Source organism: Nyctereutes procyonoides, unplaced genomic scaffold, assembly GCF_905146905.1.
Source record: "Nyctereutes procyonoides isolate TBG_1078 unplaced genomic scaffold, NYPRO_anot_genome, whole genome shotgun sequence".
In the NCBI taxonomy this organism is placed as follows: Eukaryota; Metazoa; Chordata; class Mammalia; order Carnivora; family Canidae; genus Nyctereutes; species Nyctereutes procyonoides.
Window position 1 is genome coordinate 55,768,220 of NW_026575126.1, and position 23,158 is coordinate 55,791,377.

The 23,158-nt window shown below is 47.2% G+C and overlaps 1 protein-coding gene across 1 annotated transcript; it reads left to right on the top strand.

The window, feature by feature from the left end:
* The first annotated feature begins 10,103 nt into the window (after positions 1-10,103).
* Positions 10,104-23,131, top strand: PLK1 (polo like kinase 1). The gene is made up of 11 exons (XM_055340821.1): positions 10,104-10,934; positions 11,222-12,049; positions 12,731-12,899; positions 13,835-13,979; positions 14,981-15,074; positions 16,662-16,881; positions 20,364-20,519; positions 21,656-21,733; positions 21,934-22,088; positions 22,190-22,372; positions 22,628-23,131. Exons 1-11 carry the CDS (start codon positions 10,926-10,928, stop codon positions 22,832-22,834), a joined length of 2,244 nt encoding a protein of 747 aa, XP_055196796.1. The 5' UTR covers positions 10,104-10,925; the 3' UTR covers positions 22,835-23,131.
* Positions 23,132-23,158: the final 27 nt, after the last annotated feature.

The following is a 23,158-nucleotide window of genomic DNA, read 5'->3' on the forward strand; positions in this document are numbered from 1 at the left end:
GTGAACAGGATAAGGTAGTCCAGCCTTGAAGGTTAGGATCTAGCAGGAGCTTTCCTGACTTAATATCTGGTTGTGAGGTTTGTTAAAATGGCTATATGTGGTGATCTCCTCTAGGTCAATGTAAAACTGTTCCAGTTTGTCGGGTTTTTTTATGTTTGTGCATTAAAAGATTAACACGGGAAACAAAGCATTTGAAGGTGATCCTCTCCACCTCCATGATGGCTACCTCACTTCATCAGGCAGCCTCCCTGCTGAGCAGGGAGTCCAGTGTGGAGCTTGATCCCAGGACCCCTGAATCATGACTTCACTGCATGCCTGGTCCCTTGCTATAAATTTTACATTAACTATATTGCTATGGCTCACGCCAACCCAGTAAGGTAGATGTTATTCCTATTTTACAGATGAGAAAAAAACTCAAAGATCTTAGATAACTTGGCACAATCCATATAGTGAAGAAGTAGCTGACCCAGGTGTATCTGGCAGCCTAGTCGTGCAATTCATCTCTCCCCTAGTAAGATGAGACTACGCTTGCCCTTGGAGCACATCTGCTACGAGTCCTATCTGACACCAGTAGTCTGTAATGGCTGCAAATTTTTTTTTTTTAAATCATTTTCTGGCATCTCTCCCAGCCAGAGGGAGATGGTATTGATTGAACCATCTGACAGTGTCTGTCACAGACAGGAAGCCCAGTGTCCCTTCTGAGATGACTGACTCCTTGCAATGTGCCCTCTTGTCTTGTAGCTGCAGTTTTGAAGGTAAATGGGAGTAGGTTCCGTGAGAGAATTGTAGAATTGTCTTGCTTGCAGTCAAGAAATAGTGTCATAAAATTCCGTACCATATGGTTGGCACACTATAGAGGAATCTGCAAGTTGGATTAGACAAAAATCCAGTTAGAATGCTTTGTTGCAAGTGACAGAAATGCAGCTTGCACTGGCCTATGGGGCTGATAAGGCCAATTTAAGTAAGAAATGGATTTTATTGGCTTCCACAACAAATCATGGAAAAGACTAGTTTGAGAGGCAGCGTAATATGGACCTTAGGCATGTTACTTAATCTCTCTGCCCTGGTATCCTAACCTATACAACAAGAATGACAATAGTGTCCCCCACAGAATTGGTTCAGATTAAATAAGCTACTATATATATAAACATTAAAGATAACTCCTAGCACTCTGTAAGTAATAATATTATCACCACAGGGACAACTGTATCCAGAGATTTAAACCCCATAGAGCTCTTTGTTTTCTATATCTTTTTAAAAAAGATTTTATTTATTTATTTTTTAAGATTTTACTGATTTATTTGAGAGGGCATGTGCATGAGTGGGGGTAGGGACAGAGGGAGAAAGAGAAGCAGCCTCCCTGCTGAGCAGGGAGTCCAATGCAGGGCTTGATCCCAGAACCTCAGGATCATGACCTGAGCTGAAGGCAGATGCTTAACTGACTGAGACATCCAGGACCCCTTGTTCTGTATATTTTTTTCACCTGCACATTAGTAAAGGTACAGACGAGGCTGCTGTAACAGAGAGACCATGGAAATACTGTGGCTCCAACGAGTTATCCCTCCTAACAGTGCAGGGATAGGCAGGTTGTTCGGGACAAATAGGTGGCTGGGCTCAGTGAACTTATCAAATACCCAAATTACTTGGCCACCCTTAGCTACAAGAGAGGCTGTAAATTTAGTCACTGTTTGGGTAGCTAAAACTCTGAAGAAGGAGATTCTAACAGTAAAAAGGAGAGGGGGAGATTGGACTAGGGAAACAGTAAGCAAGCTCTCCCAAGCCTGTGTGTTGGCTTCCTTTTCTCCTACTGTGAGTGGGCTTTCCCCACGCATTGGGGCATGTGGCAACTGACAGCTCCAGATTCGTACCCTTCCATCTTGGTGACCCTGAAAGAAAGCCTTTTTCCCTCCAGTACTAATTTGTAAAAGTCCCACAGAAAGGTTCTCAGTGGCTTCTGGCAAGTCCCATACCCTTTTGGATTAATTACTGTGGCCAGGGCCGTACCTTAGACCTGATCTGGGTCATGAGCTTTCCTCCATCCCTCCATGGTGGGAATGGGTGGAGAAACAGAGCCCATCACCAAAGCAAGGTATTGGGCAGACAGAAACAATAGCTAGTTCAAACAGTAAAAGAGTCTAATTATGGACTGATACTGTTAGAAAGGCTGTTGACAGTCTTGTGTCCTAGGAAAGGCCAGCTGGACTCTGTCTCCATGGTGGCTCTCACCCCAGGGACAATCTGTCACCAGACAATCTGTCACCAGATAATTAAAACTCAGAGAAGAAAGTATCTTGTCCTCACAATACTCCCAGAAGAGCAGACTGATGGGAGAGACCTTGGTTGGGACTCTTTCCAGTTGGCTTAGGGTAGAGGGGGAACTCACTGGCCTATGGGGCTGATAAGGCCAGGGCCAGATTGGACTTCAGGCCATATTCCAAGACTCACAACAGCATCATCAGGGATCTGTCTCTTCAGTTCTTTTTTTTTTTTTTTAATTTTATTATTTTTTAAGATTTTATTTACTTATGAGAGATACATAGCGAGAGAGAGAGAGAGAGAGAGGCAGAGACACAGGCAGAGGGACAAGCAGGCCCCATGCAGGGAGCCCGACGTGGGACTTGATCCCGGGTCTCCAGGATCAGGCCCTGGGCTGAAGGCGGCACTAAACCGCTGAGCCACCCGGGCTGCCCTGTCTCTTCAGTTCTTGAGTCTGCTTTCCTTTGAGTTGGCTTCACAAGTGACCCTGCAGTTCCAGTTATTAATAGAAAGAACTCCCCTTCCTTTTTTTTTTTTAATGATTTTTTATTTATTTGTGAGAAAGACCGCACAAACAGGGGGAGGGGAAGAGGGAGAGGGAAAAGCAGATTCCGCACTGAGCAGGGAGCCTGACACAGGGCTCGATCCCAAGACCCTGAGATCATAACCCGAGCTGAAGGCAGACGCTTAATCGACTGAGCCCCCCAAGCACCCCAAAATTCCCCTTTCTTGACAAAACCCGTGGACCTGGCTTTCATTGGCCCAAACCTGGGAGCTATCAAGCCTCAAGTAATCATCATGGCCAGGAAGGTGGAATGCACTGAATGCCTAGACCTGGGTGGGGCACATGCCCACATGGACTGCAAAGTGGTACCTGGTAGTTGTGTGTGTGTGGAGGAGGTGATATTACCAGAAGAGAGGATGAATGGTTGCTAGGCTGGAAAAATCACCTGTCCAGTTCACACCTCTTCCTTTTCTCCAGTTGTCCTCACTATCCTCAGTCTGCCTACCCTTACCACATTTCCAATCTCATTACCCTTGGTCTTGGGAGGGAGGGTGCCTCCTGAGAGGTACCTGGGTCTGGCACAGAGAGGATATTGCTTATCAGAAGTGTAGTGCCCAATAAAGAGCCATTTAGAGGATGCTCCTCTGCCTGGAACTGCTTCCGTGTGGACCCCCATAACACCTTGTGGAAGGACACTTGTCAAGATTTAGATAGCATTCTAGTTATGTACTTGTGTTCTTGTCTGAGCCCACACCAGCTAAGGAGTCCGGTGTGAGCCTGTGGGTATCTGGCATATACTTAATAGAGTGTTTACCTGGATATGAGTTCCTTCACCCCTGAGTCCCTACCCAGCCTAAGTAAGTCTCATGTTGTAGGATCCCTGGTGCAGGAAACAAGGACGAATGACTGGTTTGTGCACCTCCTGTTGGTGTATTCTGTTGCATGTGGTCACACAGGGCTCCTGTGGTTAGTTGGTATCTGCAGTGGCTTCTGAATTAGTCACTTCTGCATGGGCCATTTCACTCAGCGCCTGAGGCCACAGTTCCCTTCTTTGTCACTCTGACCCATGTGGGTGCTGACAGACTTGACGTGAATCAGACAAACATTGCTTCTATTTAATACATCCTTGGAAGTTTTTCAGCTATAAAGAGGGGATTTTGGTGGATAGGGAGGCCTTTCTTGGTGCATTGATCTGGCCAGTGAGAGCCCACGGGGGTCTAGAACATGGAGCCCCAGACATGTTTTGACTTGCCCTCAGCTATTTCCAGGACAAACTGGCATTATTGGACCTGGTTGGTTGCCTTGGGTGATTAGATCTTGGGAGCTGATCCCCTGGAGGATAGCTTCTGTGGTGCTGCAAGGCCCGTGTAATGCCATTGGCAGTGTTGAGACAATGTGTTAAGGCTTTGTTATTTCAAAAGAGCTGTCAGGAAAGTGTCCTGCCATCTTGAACCAGTTCCTGTAAGTCCAGGAACACTGAAACACTTCGAGAGCCCCCAGTAATGGGGTTGTGCTTTTCTAGAACATGCACTTGAGCTAGGAAGGTGGGTTCCTGACTACTTGCTACATCTCGCATTTACTCATTTAACAAACACCTGTTGTGCTGCTGCTGAGTACCAGGCCCTGCCTTTCTTAGCTCCTGTAGAAAATAAGATGGAGCCAGACCCCTTCTGGAGGGAATCTTACTTTTTTAAAAATTTTATTTAAATTCAACTTGCCAACATACAGTATAACACCCAGTGCTCATCTCATCATGTGCCTGGAGGGTCTTATAGATTAGTAGGAGAGAAAGCCAAGGAAACAGAGTTTCCTGGGGGCCCTTTTTCAGGTCATAGTGGTGAAGGGTGTGGGCACCAGAGACAGGCAGACCAAATCCCAGCCCTGCTGTTTACTTGCCTTGTGACTTTGGGCAAGTTATCTCCCCTTGTGGAATCTCAGATTTCTCATCCATAAAATGAGGAACATGAATAGGGGTTGTTGATGAGAATTTAAATGCATTCATACATGTAAAGCAGGAGTCCTGGCTCAGGGTAGTGCTCAATGACTGGTAGTTTTAACAACTATTATTACGAAATGATACATCTTGAGTGAAATTCCTAATAGTATAAGGTATAATATTCTTGTATATTTTTAAATTTAGAATAAAGTTAAGAACATCTGTTCATTTATAATCAATCTACCACAAAGAAGAGATGGGGAACAGAAATTACCCTTCCTTGCCAGGCACTTATTAGAGAACATTTAATCCTCCCAACTGTCAAAAACGTAGGGATTTTTATAACTCATTATTCAGAGGAGGAAACTGATCTTCATAGAGGTTAAGTAAATTTGCCCAGTGTCACACAGCTAATTAATGACTGAGCCAGAATCAAAGCCAAGTCTTATCTGGCTGCAAAGTCCATGTTTTATGCAGTTCCCCCAATATCCCAGGCCTCCAAAGCATTTGGCTCTAAGAAGGAACCTTGCTGCCCAATCAGTTAATCCTTTGTTTTCCTGAAGTTTTTGCTGGTGGGTTGGCCACATATACTTGTCATTCTGCAGTCCAACCCAGACCCTGAAGTGAGAAGAGTTAGCACAGGACGTCCCTGCTTCCCCAAGGAGAGGAGATGGCTTGTTTTGTATCTCCAAGTCCATTGGACATCATGCAGATGGCTTGTGTATATGAAAATCATCCAAGAGAAGAGACACAAGAATGGAGTCCACACCCTCTCTGGCTTTCAGACCGTGGGTCTAGACGTTCAGCCCTGGTCTTTCTCGACCCTACCAACATACCTCTTTTCAGCTATATTCATCTCAACCTTTGGTGTCAGCTAGGTGTGCTTTCCGACTTTGCATAGGGACAGCAAGAGCCTGGGGAAGTAGTAGGGCTAGAGGAAGGGGAGAATAAGGACATCTGAGACTCGGGAACTGCAAGACCCCTTAGAGACCCTGAGCTCCCTGGGAATAGCCACAGGTTCTCTTTATTTCAGTAATCACAACAACAGCTGGCATGCCCATGTGCCTGGTGTGTTTGAAGTGCTCTCCTCATAGAAGCTCTTCACAGGAATCTTCAGAGATAGGCATGTCCCAGAATCCTAGGAGATGGGCACTATCATGATCCCCATTTTATTGATGTGGGATTAGAGGCACAGAGAGGTTGAGTAACTTGCCCAAGGTCACACAGCTAGTAAGGGGAGGAACTGTTGTTTGAACAGGGTTCTCTGGTCCATGAATTTAAGATATACATCATGCTGCTCTTTGATAGGGAGGGAGGGAGTGAACAAATGAATCTGGTATTTGTGGCTAGCCAGACAGATAGGGCCCCCAGAGGCAGCATGAGGGGTACTTTGGAGTCAGCAGAATTGGGTTGCAATTCTAGCTCTGCCACCTCCTGCCTATAGGACTTGGGGCAATAACCTAATCCAGAAGTGCTCATTTCCTCATCTTCAAAATGGGAATAAGGTCTTTGTGAGGATTCAGGGAGATCATCTCTGTAAAGCTGTTAGCCCCATGCCCAGCATCTAGTAAGGGCTCAGTAAGAGTTGGCTATTAGTATTCCTGACACTCTGCAGATCGATGGTATTAATGTGGCAATTGCAGCTGTACCCATTGAAAGTCCACATTGACAAGAACTAGAAAGTAACATGAAAACAGTTGTTAAAGGTCAAAAGAAAATCAAAGTTTCTTCAGTGCTTCACCATTTCTTAAAAAATGTTCCTAAATGGAATAAAATATGCATGCCATGATGCTAAGTGGTCTTATCTTATGAGGGGTTGTTTGTGCCTCTGCAGAAAAGAGTTAGCTTCTAACCACTTCAGACCTGTGGTTAGAATCCTATCAGTGCTGATTTTACTGCTAGGGGTTTGAGTAAATTTGCAATGAGGAAAAAAGGAAGTTTTTAAAAATGACTTTGTATTTTGTGGCTATTAAATCTGGAAATATGATAAAATTGATTTAAAATGTTTCATAGTTCTAATTTCATAAATGCTGGAGGGATCATCTGATCAATGAAAGGTGTAAAAAAAATAAGGTGTTAGTGGAATACAGCTTCCTCCTTTTAGCTATCGATGCGTGTGTTGGAGTAAATTCTTTGAATATTGGAACTAAGACAAGTCTTCATGATGATTTTTGCTATGATTTGTGTCTGTTGGAACTTCTGGAAGGGGAGACAACATGAAAAGAGAGGCAATTTCTGGATGGAAATGCACACTTGGAATTGGAAAAAGCAGTTAAATTGCCAGTGAGCCCTAGTTGAAATCAAATGTGTGACATGTAGAGACCAATGACCAACTAGTCTGATGTGCATGATTTTGAGCGGGTCAGTTCAGACTCTAAGACTGACACTGGGAAAAGGAAGCCTTGCTTGTCACTTGAACCTGGACCATGGTTGTCTGGTACTGTGGTATGTCTTTCTGCAACAAGCCAAAGAAAAACAGCTGGCTCTTCTGGAATCCCAAATTCACGGATTCTTGTCTGGACATGACTAAGCTGCAAACTGCTATAGGCTGCCGCGAGTTGTTTCAGCCCAGCAGGAGCTGTGCTGATATGGAGGGAGACACAGGTTCTGTGAATAGGACTCAGACCCTGGGAACATTGGAGATGTAGGACCCCTTCTGTAAAGCTCTAAGTGATGAAAACCTCCATCATGGACGCTGGCTGGATCATCAGACCATATATGCATGCCCACAGAAGAGGGCTTCTCTGATGGGACTGTCTAAAATCAAGCTGCTGGTCGGCTCTTTATAACTAATGTGGAGGCTACCTGAACCCAAATTTGTGATCCCTGCCAACAGCTGCACACTGGAGGAGGGCACATCATAGGGACTGTGACCCCTCCGCCTGGTGTTAACAGATCGAACTCTGGGCCTTCTTGACGGGGATGTCTCACTGCTGTTGACTTGAGTCCAGCTTTCTATATTATTTGGAACTTACCACAATGGGCTGATAGATGGATCGGATGCTGCTTCCTTACTCCCTCTCCCTCCATACACACTTAGTAAGGTAGGTTCATTATCTGACTCTAAGAGAGGGATTGATTTTGGCTGTTCACTGGATAAAAGAGTGGGAGGTTATGTAAACCCATTTTAAAATTTTTGAAAATTCAGGCTTTCATCCTCATGAGTCAGCTAGGATGCCACCACAAAATGCCTTAGACTGGGAGTTTAAATAATAGAACTATGTGTTCTCATAGCTCCAGAGGCCAGAAGTCCAAGAGCAAGGTGTTGGCAGATTTGATTTCTCTTCTGGTCCTCTCTCCTAGGCTTGCCAATGGTCACCTCCTGTGTCCTGACATAGTCGCCTCTCTATGCTGTTTGTGTCCTAATCTTCTCACAAGGACGCCAGTCAGATCAGATGAGGGCCCACCCTCATGTCTCCATTTTAATTGAATCACCTCTTTGAAAGCCCTGTCTCCCAATATAGTCACATTCTAAGGTCCTGGGGGTAAGGGCTTCAACCTAGGAATTGGGGGGTGGGGTAGGGACACAGTCCAACCCCTGTGACACATCCTGACCAATTCCTGAGTTTGTCTTTCTGGTTAAGTTAGATAAAAAATATTTATCTGCAAAAATGTATTTGTGCCTCTTGCATACATCCCTTGCAGAGAAAAGGCCTGGAGGAGAATAAGAGGTGATTGAAAGAATGTTGTTGGTTTGCTGAACATTGGGGCCTCCAGGGGTTTTTAACAATGGACTGACGTCCTGGCACCTGGAGAGCCTTGGGCAAGTAGGAGGGGGGCATTTATGATCCTGGTTTTTCATGGAAGGTTTCCCTTCTTCCTGACAAGACTTCAGTGCTGCCTTTCTATGCACTGGAGTGCTCAGAGTTAAGACCACTAAGCCTATGCTCACACCTGGCAGTGCCAACTGTGACAACAGAGGGCCTCCGGGCTCTCCCACACAGAATGCACATTCACAAGATGTATAAATTTGTGTCATGAACAAGCAAAACTGTTTGCAACTGACTGCCTTCTGGCTGCCCTTCAGAAACCAAGGGCTGGTTGGATCTTTCAGACTGGACTGGAAACTCTAGGGCAGGAGGCCACAGAATAGGAGGCTTACACTGGGGGCCCTGTTAACCTTCACCATCTAACGTATGTCCTGCTTGAGGTACCCTAACATTGCATACTCACTTCCAGGGGGACCTTGTGCCCAATTGTACTTATGTCTTTGTGCCCTAGCACCACACTGCCTCAGCCCTGGAAGGCTTCAGAGCAGCTTGCACTTGCCACAGTTGTGCTGGACCTGGATGTGGTCCCACGGTCCAGGTAGAAATGAATCATACAGAAGTTGAGTGAGGAAGCTGCTTGGCTTTCTAGGATAGACTGTTGTTGTTGTTGTTTTTAATTGAGGTATAGTTGACATATAACATATCTAAAATAGACTTTTATGGTTAATGGGATATATTTTAAATGGCTAAATGCAGGACCCCTAACAGGCCTGAGATCAGTACTACAGATTGATCTCATCGTTTTGCAGGGGGTCCTACTGATAATAAATTCGCGGGATCCCTGGGTGGCGCAGCGGTTTGGCGCCTGCCTTTGGCCCAGGGCGCGATCCTGGAGACCCGGGATCGAATCCCACGTCAGGCTCCCGGTGCATGGAGCCTGCTTCTCCCTCTGCCTGTGTCTCTGCCTCTCTCTCTCTCTCTGTGTGTGTGACTTCCATAAATTAAAAAAAAATTATTTGCAAGATATAAATTAGACCTTAAAAAAAAAAAAAGATAATAAATTCGCTGCATAGAAGCCTGGGCCAACGGCCAAGGTGGGGGACAGTGCCGAAGAGAGTTAACAACGTAGGCCTGAGATTACTCAGCTCAGTAAGGCTGAGCCTTGGCTGACATCTGGGTAATTGGATTTCGAGAGGTTTCTCAACATACTCTAAATGACGAGTGGCTCACTCTGCCTAAATGTTGCAAACAATATGGTTTATCCTGAACACCTGCTTTCTTTCCAGGAATCCAGAATTTTGATATGTGCTAGGCAGAGAGCACCTTGTTGACCAGCTCCCAGGAAAGGCCCTGGGTACTGAGTCTCTATGGAGCTTCCCTGGCAAATAACATTTCACCTTTGTTATCAGAACTCAATGCTGGAGGAATTAAGTGTGTCCTGTGTGACTCCACTGGGAGAGGGCTCTGGGAAGCTTGCGCCTGGTTTTCTCTGTGCTTTGTTCTATACACCTTTTCCCTTTGCTCACTTTGCTTTGTGGCCTTTCTCTGTAATAAATTATAGCCTGCTAACAGTAAGACTCTGTGCTGAGTCCTGTAAGTCTCCTAACAAGTCCTCAAACTACGGGGTAGTTTTGAGTTTTGCCCAAAACAGGGCATTGGGGGGACTTCTGGGGTGCTGATAAGGTTCTCTTTCTCAATCTGGGTGTTTATGTGGGGTGGGTTCAAGTTGTGAAAATCCATTGAGCTGTACAGTTATGTAAACCTTTTGTCTACATATTTTAAATTTAAATGAAAAATACATACCACAAGGATAAAAAATTATAGCAACTTAATTTAAAAACTTCCTTTTATTCAGCAAGCATTTCAGTTACTTCTTTTTACTAGGCACGACTTTGGGAGCTTGGAACATGGGCTAGGAAAGATGTCATCATTGCCTCTCAGTTTATTGGGAGGCAGGTAGAGATACTTAAATATGGTCGATATTTGCTGGGCTCTGTCCAAAACATCATAGGGTGCGAAGGGGCACAGAAAAAGGACTTCTAACTTGGGTACTTTGCCGTTGTAGGGTTTCCACTCTACTTTGGGAAGTCAGGCAAATGGGCAGAGGGAGATAGCTGGGACCTATGGCAAACTAGGAAAGTATGTATGTAGGCATAGACTTGCATTTTATCTTGCCTTTTTTTTTTTAAGGAATAAAACCACAAATCCGAATTTTTATGTGCACTCTCTTGATTTTTAAGTGCTGTAAATGAAACCAAATTTTCCAAAGTGGGAGGCCAAGCAGAACACCCCCCTGCAGGATGTGTGGTCTTGACCTGTTTGCTGGGCGTTCTTCCAACCAGCATCCTTCCTCTCACCAGACTTGAGGGTCCAAGATTTTAGGCCCTGAGAAATGCAGCAGTGAGCAAGCCAGACAACCTTCTTGCAGAGTGGGGGGTCCTGGTCCTGTGCTTCTCAAACATCAGCATGTGTGGAAATCACCTGGCAGTCAAATTGAAAAGCAGATTCCTGAGTTAGGATGTCTGGGGTAAGGCCTGAAATTTTCTCCCTAACAAGTTCCCAGGTGGTGGTAATTACTGGTGGTCCCTAAACCATATATGCTTTGAGTAGAATTGCTCTGTATTCCGGAGCGGCTTAGGTGTAGCTACTATTCTGAAGGTGGGGCCCTGCCATGTAAGTGCATCTGTCTGGCAAGCTCCGTGTTTTTACTTGGGTTTCAGCTTATTGGGGCGTATGGAAGAGAGTTGAGGACATTGGAGGCGGCTGCCTAAGGCTGCCCTTCCAGGTCTCTATTCTAAAGAGTTTATATTCTAGAAGGCGGGAGTGGAGGAAGGTTTTAAGGAAAAGCTTCCTGGAGGAGGTGCATGGGAACTGCAGGAAACTCCCCGGCAGCCCAGCCGAGAAAGGAAGAAACGCGAACTCCGCCTGTCTTCGGGCCGGGTCTCTGCATCCCCACGCCGGGTACGGTTTCCCAGGCACCCCACGTGTCTGCCGTCCGCGAGTGCCTGTCAATCAAGTTACCCCCGGGCTGGGTACGGGTTTAAAGGCAGCTGCGGTGCGGAGCGCTCCCATCGTGCCGCGCGGCGGGCGGGTTTGGATTTTAAATCCCCGCGGCCAATCAGTGGCGCGCAGGCTCTTGTAACGTTCCCGGCGCCGCGTTTGAATTCGAGGAGGAGCGAAGCGGTGCCTAGCCTCTGCCTAGACCCTGCTAGGTACGCGGGCAGATCCGGGAACATGAGTGCGGCGGCAACTGCAGGGAAGCTGGCGCGGGCACCAGCCGACCCAGGGAAAGCCGGGGCCCCCGGAGCTGCAGCTCCCGGGGCTCCGGTGGCCGCTCCGCCGGCGAAAGAGATCCCGGAGGTCCTGGTGGACCCGCGCAGCAGGCGGCGCTACCTGCGGGGACGCTTTCTGGGCAAAGGCGGCTTTGCTAAGTGCTTCGAGATCTCGGACGCCGACACTAAGGAGGTGTTCGCTGGCAAGATCGTGCCTAAGTCGCTGCTGCTCAAGCCGCATCAGAAGGAGAAAATGTCCATGGAGATCTCCATTCACCGCAGCCTCGCTCACCAGCACATCGTAGGCTTCCACGGCTTTTTCGAGGACAGCGACTTCGTGTTCGTGGTGCTAGAGCTCTGCCGCCGGAGAGTGAGTGTCGCTGCCTGGGGACCGGGGCTGGGGGCTCCGGGGGCTCGGAGCTGCTAGAGAGGAGGTGCTGGGGGCCTCGAGCTAGGGATTGTAAAGGTCTCGAGGAGAGGGGAGAGGGTGCTTGGCACTTGGAGCTGCTAGGGGAGGGAGTTCCGGTTCAGTGGCGCCGGGGTCCTATTGCTGCTAGAAAAGGTGCTCCTGGAAGCTAGATTTTAAGCGGAGAGGGGGTGGCGCAGGTCGGAGGAGAATCCTGGGAATGGACGCAAGGCTTCCGAGTTGCTAAGGGAGGAGTCCCGGGTAAGGGGTGCTGAGGGTGCGGAGCTTCCGAAGCAGGGTTGGGTGGGGGAGAGGGCTTTTGGAGCCAGACTTCAGAGCTTCCGGGAAGAGAGGCGGCTAGAAAAGGATCTCCTGTTGCGAAAAGTTTCGGGGAGGGATACCAGGGATTCCGAACTTCTGAGGAGTGGGGCTTGAAAAAGGCTTTCCAGCTGGGAGGCTTGGGAGGGAGCTAGTGGGAGAAGGGGTGCTGTGAACGGTTGTGGCCAGGCTTGATTAGGGAGAGGACAGATTGGAGCGGTCCTGGAGAAGGAATGCAGGGGAGCGTCCTGGGCTGCCCTTAATGACAAGCCCTCCCCCATTGCCTGGGTACTGGCTCCCCATTCCACCTCTCCCCCCCCCCCCCAGTCTCTCCTGGAACTCCACAAGCGGAGGAAAGCACTGACTGAGCCCGAAGCGCGCTACTACCTTCGACAGATTGTCCTTGGCTGCCAGTACCTGCACCGAAACCGGGTTATTCACCGGGACCTCAAGCTGGGTAACCTTTTCCTGAATGAGGATCTCGAGGTGAAAATAGGTGAGTGCTGGGCCTTCAGGGGTGCTTGACACTCCCAGAAGCTGGAATGAGGAGGAGGCTGGGAGAGAGGAAATAGGAAGGAGACAAGGGAGAGAGGAAGAGGATGGTAGAAGTCTGGGCTGTTGACTGCCTCCAGAATCCTCTTTGGCACAGAAATTTAAAACCTGAGAGCCCCAAGCCAGTATCTTACAGATGGATTTTTTTTTTTTTTTTTTAGTGCTCCTACAGAGTACTTTTTATTTTTTTTTAATTTTTATTTATTTATGATAGTCACACAGAGAGAGAGAGAGAGGCAGAGACATAGGCAGAGGGAGAAGCAGGCTCCATGCACCGGGAGCCCGACGTGGGATTCGATCCCGGGTCTCCAGGATCGCGCCCTGGGCCAAAGGCAGGCGCTAAACCGCTGCGCCACCCAGGGATCCCCAGAGTACTTTTTAAAAAGAATTTGAATTAGTTTCCATTTTTCAAATTGGGGTGCTCGATGGAAAAACTGGGATTTGGAAGTCCAGTTCTGAGACGGTATCCCCTCAAGCAGCTCTTTGCTGTACTAAAAAGTAGCTATTCCCCTCAGGCTCCTTTGGATTTGCCACAGCCCCCATGTCTCCCAGTTATTAACTCACAGACTTGCCTGATGGTCCTGATCTTTACTTGCTTGATCCGTAAGGGCATTTGAGTTGCCCTGTTTCCATCAATTCCCTTTTGGAACCATGGCCCTCCTTTCTAAGAGATGGGCAAGGAGGGACACTGGGAGGCCCTTCTCCTCGGCCAGCATGGTGGGAGGAATGTGGGTAAGCCTTACTGCCTACAAGGAATACAGATTGGGACACAGGAATCAAATGACCCTGCTTCTTGACAGTCAAACCTGTACCAGTTTCTGCACTGACAGATGACAGAGGCTAGCAACTGAGTACCCCCTCTTCCTCCCTCTGTCCCAGGGGATTTTGGACTGGCAACCAAAGTGGAATATGACGGGGAACGCAAGAAGACCCTGTGTGGGACTCCTAATTACATAGCTCCTGAGGTGCTGAGCAAGAAAGGGCACAGTTTCGAGGTGGATGTGTGGTCCATTGGGTGTATCATGTAAGTTGGGAGTTGTCTCAGGACCCACTTGGCCTCAGCAGGGGCCTTTTTCGACATCTCACTGGGCTATCCTGTGGACTGCCTATGGAGAGGCTGCTCCAGAGAACAGATTGCAAAAAAAAAAGCCTGACTTCCTTATCTTTTCTTGTCACTGTTATCCTGCAGGATTCCTGCAGCCTGGGCTATGGGTCTGGGGAAAGGCTTGGGGGTGCGGTGGTCTGCACAAACCTGCTGTAGGCCCTTGCTACTCAAAGTGTGGTCCACAGGCCAGCATCCCCTAGGAACTTGTTAGAAATGCAGAATCTCAGGACCCAGACTGCTGACTGGATCAGTATCTGGATTTTCACAAGATCCCTGGGTGATTTCCATGCACAATAGTTTGAGAACCAGTGATCTAGAAAGCAGCATTGGGTGAGAGGAATAAGGCCAGGAGTTACAGTTGGCAGGAGGAGGCCAGTCTGCCTCGATCAAGGCCTTCCAAGGTCGGTGAGTGGTGGGCAGAAGGTTGGGAGTTTTGGGGTTTTCTCTTATTTATTGTTGTTGGCCTGTGTATTGGAATGATAGAAGTAAGTTGTGGCAATGGCTTTCCTACTTCTTTGCAGTGGAGCTTTTTCAGATGAAAACTTCAAGCCTTGAATACAGAACTATTAAAGTGGGACTCCTAAAAATAAATAAATAAAGTGGGACTCCTTCTGTAGGGACAGGTAGCCCATGTGCTGAGACCTGTTTTGTACTGGTTGACAGCCTCTGGGGTCCTGGATTACTACAGGCCCTAGCTGAAAACTCACTAGCCTTGAGAGTCCTGGTGCTATCATCTGTCTTCTCCTGAGGACTCATCCTGGCCCATGTCCTGGCTCCTGTGGACTTGAGGACTGTCCTCAGGGGCCTCAAAGTCAAGAGTTTCCAGATGTCAGGCCTCCCTTCTAGCCCTGAGATGATTCCTCCAGGGTGTAGGTTTTGGCTGGGAGCCTTGAGCTAAATCACCCCCTTTGTGCTTACAGGTATACCTTGTTAGTGGGCAAACCACCTTTTGAGACCTCTTGCCTCAAAGAGACCTACCTCCGGATCAAAAAGAATGACTACAGTATCCCCAAGGTGACCAAAAACAGTTTTTTATTTTTTATTTTTTTTTAAGATTTTACTTATTTATTCATGAGAGACACAGAGAGAGAGGCAGAGACATAGGCAGAGGGAGAAGCAGGCTCCTCTCAGGGAGCCTGATGTGGGACTCCATCCTAGAACCCCAGATCATGACCTGAGCCAAAGGCAAGATGCTCAACTACTGAGCCACCAAGTATCCCCCCAAAATACTTTATCATGTTTTTTGGGCTCCCCCCCTCAAAACCTTTTTACTGAGCCCAGCCGGATGGGGACAGAGATAGGTCAACCCTACCCCTAGGGTAGCCACAGAGCTTTAATGGATTTGTGCCTAAAATTACATACAGAACTTGACATATGTGCATAAAAACTTTGTTTCTAAGGGGAGAGAGTTTATAGATTCTCAGAGGTTGGGTTAAGAGCAAAAAAAAAAAAAAAAAAAAGTGCAGAGGGGAGCAGGAGGCAGACACAAAAATGCTACTTAACCTTCTAGATTTAACTAGGATCTACCAGATCACAGTGGGCAAATGGCCTGAATCTTTTGAACTCTAGTTTCCCATTAATAAAATGGAGTCACTATCTCTGGAGCAGCTCACAGGTGCCTTGTGTACAGTAAGCACTCACAGAATCCTGAACCACTGAATACAAAGTGGTGTGCATTTTTGCAATCACCAGTGTCCGTGCATTGAAAGGAATAGCTGTTTCTGAGGAAGCCTGACACAATGGCTGCTTTCTGGTTTGATATCCGTGACACCTGTGAAGTCAAGGGCCCTAGCTCCTTACAGACAGACCGATGAAATCTATCACAAAGAGTCATTTAACTGTGGAAGGTTCAGAGGGTTTAGAGTGGGTGTGCAAGACCACCCTAATGCTTTGGTATAGGTGCCGGCTCCACCACCCATTAGGTATATATATTCTTAAGAAAGCCACTTACCCTCTCTGTTCTCCATTTCCTCATTTGCAAAAGAGAGATGGTAATAGAGACCCCCACTCCTTAGGTGTTTCTGTGAAGGGTAAATGAGCTAAAACACATGACGTGCTTGGAACACTCTCCTGGCAACATAATAAGTACACAGCTAATGCTAGGCTGTTACTACGCATTTGACCCATGCTAGGTTATCTTCCATCAAATCCTAGAAGGACTCCAGGCTTGGTGCTGTGTCCTTGCTCTCCAGATGAGGACACCAAGTCCTTAGCGAGTTGAGTTACTTGTTCCAGCTGGTGTTGGGATAATACTGGGGCTTAAACCAGGTCCTTATGACCCCACAGCACATTCTCAACTGTTACCCTGGTGGTGAACAACTTAAGTTAGGTGAGAACAAATTCAGGGGAAATCAAATTAATCAATTAATCTTGAGTCTCAAAAGGAAGGAGAAGTGATCATTCTCACGGCTTAGGTTGACACTTGTCAATTCAGTAAAACCAATAGTGGGGAACCTGGCAGATTTATGGCTACTGAACATGACATATGTTGGCCAAGGTCCACAGTACCTTCATGGCAGCACTGCCCTTGGGTCCCCCATCACAACCTGCTCACAGCTCTCGCTCTCTCTCTCGCTCTCTCTCTCTCTCTCTCTCTTCCAGCACATCAATCCTGTGGCCGCCTCCCTCATCCAGAAGATGCTCCAGACAGACCCTGCTGCCCGCCCCACCATTCACGAGCTGCTCAATGATGAGTTTTTCACTTCCGGCTACATCCCTGCCCGGCTCCCCATCACCTGTCTCACCATTGCACCCCGGTTTTCCATCGCTCCTAGCAGTCTGGACCCCAGCAACCGGAAGCCTCTTACAGTCCTCAATAAAGGTAAAAGAGCAGACCCCTAGAGAGAACCTAGCTTTGTGGATGGATGGCCCCCAGAGCCCAGGCATGCAGTAGGGCCCACCTCTGTCTTTGAAACCACAAACCTAACTCCTCAGGGCAAAATGCCCTTCTTCCCCTGGGCCGGCCCTAGGTGGACTTTAACTGTGGCTGGGTCAGACCTGTCTTGCCCGAAAAAACTCTTAGCGTTAAATAAAATTCCTAACACCATACTTTGATGGTTCATTGAAAAAAAAAAAAACATGAAAAATTTCAAATACATACATAGGGCCTAATGCAGAACAGTCAGATTTTGTCACATTTGCTTCATCATTCCTTTTTTGTTCCTATGAACTATTTTTGAAGTTAATTCCAGACATCTTGGTCATTTAACCCCACCATAGCATTCAGCATGTACCTCTTTAAAAGAATGGCCGTTTTCTTATAAAACCACACACCTTGCTTGGGTTGTCATTATGCTCAGTTAAAGGCCAGAAGTAGGAAGTACATACTTCATGGGGGAAAATTTTTTGAGTTTGTACTGCTATTTCTGAGTCACATTTTTTTCACCACATTATTTCATTTTTTTTTCCACCACATTATTTCAATATTATTTCAAACTTATGAAAAGATGGAAGAATAGATAAAAGCTCACTTTTCTCCATGAATTAATGGTTTTCTTTAAGATTTTATTTATTTATTCATGAAAGACATAGAGGGAGAAGCAGGCTCCATGCAGGGAGCTTGACGTGGGACTCGATCCAGGGTCTCCAGGATCAGGCCCTGGGCTGAAGGCAGCACTAAACTACTGAGCCACCTGGGCTGCCCAATTAATGTTTTTCTACACTTTGTCTCTTTCTTATTTATTTATTTATTTATTTATTTATTTATTTATTTATTTATTTATTTTTAAATTTTTTTTAAGATTTTTTATTTATTTATTCATGAGAGACACAGAGAGAGAGAGGCAGAGACACAGGCAGAGGGAGAAGCAGGCTCCATGCACCGGGAGCCCAACATGGGACTCGATCCCGGGTCTCCAGGATCGCGCCCTGGGCCAAAGGCAAGCGCTAAACTGCTGCGCCACCCAGGGATCCCTCTTTCTCTTTTATATAAAGTTGTGTGTGTGTGTGTATCCATTTTTTTTCCCTGATCCACTTAAGAGTAAGTTATATATGTCCTGCCCTTGACCACTTAATACTTGTGTATTTCTTAAAAACAATATTCTTTCATATAACTATAGCACATGACACAGTGAGCAAGTTCTGGAAATTGAACACTGTTACAACCTTGTTTTGTCCACTGTGGAGTTAACACTTTTGTAATTTACGAATGTCCGATTCAAATACAATATTATATTTCAATTACTTATTATATTTGAATTATATTTGAAATACTTTTTTCTCTGTGTTTCAATATATGAATTAATTTGTTTCTGTTGTAATCTAGTACTGTTTTTTTGTTTTTAATAATCTAATACTGTTAAGGGTTCCTTTTTTGTTTTTGCCATTTCTTTTTATTGGTGATTAATATCTTGGTCAGTTAGTTAGGGTGGTGTCTGATGGGTTTCTCCACTGCAGTTGTAATTAATACCTTGTCGGAGCTACTTTAAAACAATCCTGTTTTCTCCTCAAATTCTTGCATCTTTGGTGTATCTCCATGGGTCTCACTATGACAATTGCTAATGTGTTTTTCTAATTTTTTTTTTTTTAAGATTTTATTTATTCATTTGAAAGACAGATAGCGAGAAAGAGAGCACAAGCAGGAGGGAGGAACAGGCTCCCCAGTGAGCAAGGAGCCTAATGGGGGCTTGATCCCAGGACCCCGGGATCATGACCTGAGTCTTTCCAAAACCAAGAGTCGAATGCTTAACTGACTAAGCCACCCAGGCACCCTGCTAGAGTAAGGGTTTGTTTGTTTGTTTGTTTGTTTGTTTTTAAAGATTTACTTACTTATTTTAGAGACAGTGTGTGACTGGGGTGGGAGTGGGGACAGATAGAATCCCAAGCAGATGTCCCTCTGAGCAAGGAATCCCACCAGGGGTGCCCAACACAGGGCTTGATCTCACTACCCTGAGATCCTGACCTGAGTCAAAATCAAGAGCTGGTCACCCAAACGAGCCACCTAGGCACTTCCTTGCTAGAGTTTTTGTTTTTGTTTTTGATTTTACTTATTTATTTGAAAACAAGAAAGAACATGAACAGGGAGAGAGGGAGCCCAACATGGGGCTCAGTCCCAGGACCCCATGATCATGACTGAGCTGAAAGCAGACCCTTAACTGATTGAACCACCCAGGTGCCCCTTTGTAGAGTTTTGTTTTGTTTTTTCCTTTGTAGAGTTTTTAAAGCAAACCCAGATATCCTATTATTTCACATTTCAGTTCTTAGCATAGTTTTTTATTTTATTTTTTAAGATTTATTTATTCATGAGAGACAGAGAGAGAAAGAGAAGCAGAGACATAGGCAGAGGGAGAAGCAGGGTCCTCGCAGGGAGCCGGATGGCGGGACTCGATCCCAGATCCTGGGATCATGACCTGAGCCAAAGGCAGGAGCCCAACCACTGAGCCACCCAGGTGTCCCCATAGCATAGGTTTTTAAGTTGAAAACCCTGATCTTGGGATCCCTGGGTGGCGCAGCGGTTTGGCGCCTGCCTTTGGCCCAGGGCGCGATCCTGGAGACCCGGGATCGAATCCCACATCGGGTTCCCGGTGCATGGAGCCTGCTTCTCCCTCTGCCTGTGTCTCTGCCTCTCTCTCTCTCTGTGTGACTATCATAAATAAATAAAAAAAAATTAAAAAAAACCCTTTCTTAAAAAAAAAAAAAGAAAAAAGAAAACCCTGATCTTAAAAAATATAAGACAAATTTCATATTCTACAAGGAGAACTAGCACATGTTGGTGGAAAAGGAGACATCAGAGCAATAAAGACAATAAATCATCCAGGCTTTTCTAAGTCAAAACCAATGAGAGAATCTCAAAAGTGTATCTTTTCAGACTCTTTGGACATCTGTATAAAATTTAGGGGTAGGAAAGAAAAATCTTATGTTTTTATCAAATGCCTGCCTAATCCATTTTGTTGATGAGCTATGTGCAATTAATTTACCAGGTCCTCCCATTTTCCTGGATTTTAATTCTTGGCTGGGCAGCTCTGAGCTGCTGCTACCTTTACACTATCTCTTGGAGTGATTGGTGGTATCCTTAAGGCTCCAGCTTTGGGGCAGAGGCCAGAGTGTCTGAAGCTCTTTGGTTGTGTGTGGCCATGAAGCCTTCCTTAAGGGCTTGGCTTGGCCCTTGAGGTATGAGTATCATGCTCCTGTCAAATGAGCATAGCAGCTTCCACTCTATAACCCAGCACTGACTCAGTTTACCCAAAGCAATGGCAGCTAAAATAATATTTCTCTGGAGAGAACACCAGCTATGGCAGAGGGTCCCATGCCCCTCCCAATCTGCTGCCTTTGTGCTCAGCTAATGACTGTGTGTCATTTTCCTAGGCACAGAGAACCCAGTGTCTGAGCGGCCTCGGGAGAAAGAGGAGCCAACAGTCCGGGATACCAATGAGACAGTTGACTGCCACTTGAGGGATATGCTGCAGCAGCTACACAGCGTCAATGCATCCAAACCCTCAGAGCGGGGGCTGGTGAGGCAAGGTGGGCATGGTAGGGGCCCCGGGGTGGGGGAGCCTGCACACCTGGAGAGGTTGGGGAAGTCTTACCTGCAGAGTGTCCAGGGCTCGTCTAGGCCCCAGTCTCCATAATACTGTTAGTTCCTCAATTTTCTATAGATTAAAATCCACATGGGTTAGCCTGGCATTCAAGGCCCTGCCTGTCTTTTTCTGATTCATGTGGAACACGTGCCCCATCTTCCAGCACGTCCATATGCTATTCATACATCTACACATGTTCTTTCTGCTGTTCGGTGAATTCTTGCTTAGTCTTTAAGAACCTCAGGGCTCTTGCTTGTATTCTTGACTCTTCTTCTGGAACATACTTCCTCCAGATAAGTGCATGGCTCACACTCTTCTCCTTTGGAGTCTGCCCAGTGTCCCCTCCATGACCATTTCCCTGGTCGCCCATTCCTAGCATATCTCATCCCCCTGTGTTTAAATTAGTGATTATAGCATGCACTGAACATAATGTTTTGTTTAGTTTTTAAAGATTTTATTTGAGAGAGTGAGCATGAGCAGGGGGAGGGGCAGAGGGAAAAGGAGAAGCAGACTCCCCGCTGAACAGGGAGCCTGACGCATGGCTCAATCCCACAGCCCTGATAAGATCATGACCTGGGCCAGAGTTGGACATCTAATGTACTAAGCTACCCAGGTGCCCCTTGACATTTTGATGTATTTGGAATTATGTATATTCTCACAATTTTTAAATCATTCAGAACCAAAAGATTAGATAATCTGTTGGCCACTGACTCTCACCTTGATAGAAGTAACCTACACATTTTGTCCTCTGTCCCTATAACGAGACTGTAAGTTCCATGAAGGCTGGGTTTTATGCTATTGCTCACTGCACCCGTGACAGTGCCTGGCATAGGGTAGACCTTTAGTCAATGTATGGACTGAAGAAATGAATGGAACTGGGTGCTCTGCACTGGAACTTCTTTCCTGTATTTGCCAGGGCTTGGTGATGGCAAATGTCCTGCTTGGCTGTTCTCTGGGGCCCCCAGCCTCTTGAAGGAGCCTGTGTGGGGTGCCTAGCAGTCCTCCCTGGCATGGGCTGTCTGAGTGGACCAGAGGGGAAGAGGCTGGTGCTGACCAACCATCTGTCTGTTTCTGTCGCAGAGGAGGCTGAGGATCCCGCCTGCATCCCCATCTTCTGGGTCAGCAAGTGGGTGGACTATTCAGACAAGTACGGCCTTGGTACGTTGCTTCCAGAATGAGCAGGTGGCTCAGGTATGGCCAAGTGACCTTTAAGCTATTCCAGGCGCTTGCCTTTTTTGGCTCCTTGGTCCTCTCCTGTCTCTACCTCAGAGCTCCCACTTGTACCTCCCAGTGCCCCCCCCACCCCCCTCACCCCCCGCTGCTTCCCTCCCTTCCTGAGGTCTCCCTGCACCTACCAGGGTACCAGCTGTGCGACAACAGTGTGGGGGTGCTCTTCAACGACTCGACACGCCTGATCCTCTATAATGATGGTGACAGCCTGCAGTACATAGAGCGTGATGGCACAGAGTCCTACCTCACCGTGAGTTCCCATCCCAACTCCCTGATGAAGAAGGTGAGTACCTGCTGCCCGCCGCAGCCTGATGTTGCCAGGAGGGAGCCATGTGCCTCAGGTTAGGCTCTAACTCTGGCCGTCCTCCCTCCTTTTCCAACCAGATCACCCTCCTGAAGTATTTCCGGAACTACATGAGTGAACACTTGCTAAAGGCAGGTGCCAATATCACGCCCCGGGAAGGTGATGAGCTCGCCCGGCTCCCCTACCTGCGCACCTGGTTTCGTACCCGCAGCGCCATCATCCTGCACCTCAGCAATGGCTGTGTGCAAATCAACTTCTTCCAGGTGAACCAGGGTCAGGGAGAGTTGGGGGTAGGGTACCTGTGTCTGTCTGCAGGCTCCCAGAGTGGGGTGGGAAGAGAGAGGTGTGGGACCCGTCCTTGGCATCAGGCATCAGGAAGAGTGTGCCAGAGTTGGAGAGGGGCAGGAATCCCTCGTCAGCTGGAATGTCTCCCCTCTGTTCCCCAGCATGCACTAGCAGCTGGGACCCTCAGGCCACTGGTAACTCTGTCCACCTGTCTTCCCTCCCATCCCTCACAGGACCATACCAAACTCATCCTGTGCCCACTAATGGCAGCCGTGACCTACATCGACGAGAGGCGGGATTTCCGCACATACCGCCTGAGCCTGCTGGAGGAATACGGCTGCTCCAAGGAGCTGGCCAGCCGGCTCCGCTATGCCCGCACCATGGTGGACAAGCTACTCAGCTCCCGCTCGGCTGCCAACCGTCTCAAGTCCTCTTCATAGGCCTTCCTCCCCTCTGGACTGGCACCCCTTCCCACCCCCACAGCACCTTGGCCCGTACTGGTTAGCTTCCACAGTGCCATTTTCTAGAATGTACCCCCCCGGCCCTGGGGGCTGGGAAGAGCTACATCACCCTTGCTGATGGGGGTCACCATGTAAGTTATTTTTGTACATGTTCGGGTGTGGGTTCTATGGCCCTGTCCCCTTCAACCCCACCATATGAATTGTACAGAATATTGCTTTTGAATCTGGGACTGTCTTTTCCTTGCCTTTATATACATTAAACACATGTGAATCTTCTTTTTCTTCTGTAGTCCCTGAGGATGC

What these genes read in the sequence shown, in the direction of transcription:
- PLK1 (XM_055340821.1), top strand. An exon ending in ATGACTACAGTATCCCCAAG is followed by an intron (nt 15,075 to 16,661) that starts GTGACCAAAAAC and finishes TCTCTCTTCCAG; the next exon opens with CACATCAATCCTGTGGCCGC. An exon ending in TTCAGACAAGTACGGCCTTG is followed by an intron (nt 21,734 to 21,933) that starts GTACGTTGCTTC and finishes TGCACCTACCAG; the next exon opens with GGTACCAGCTGTGCGACAAC.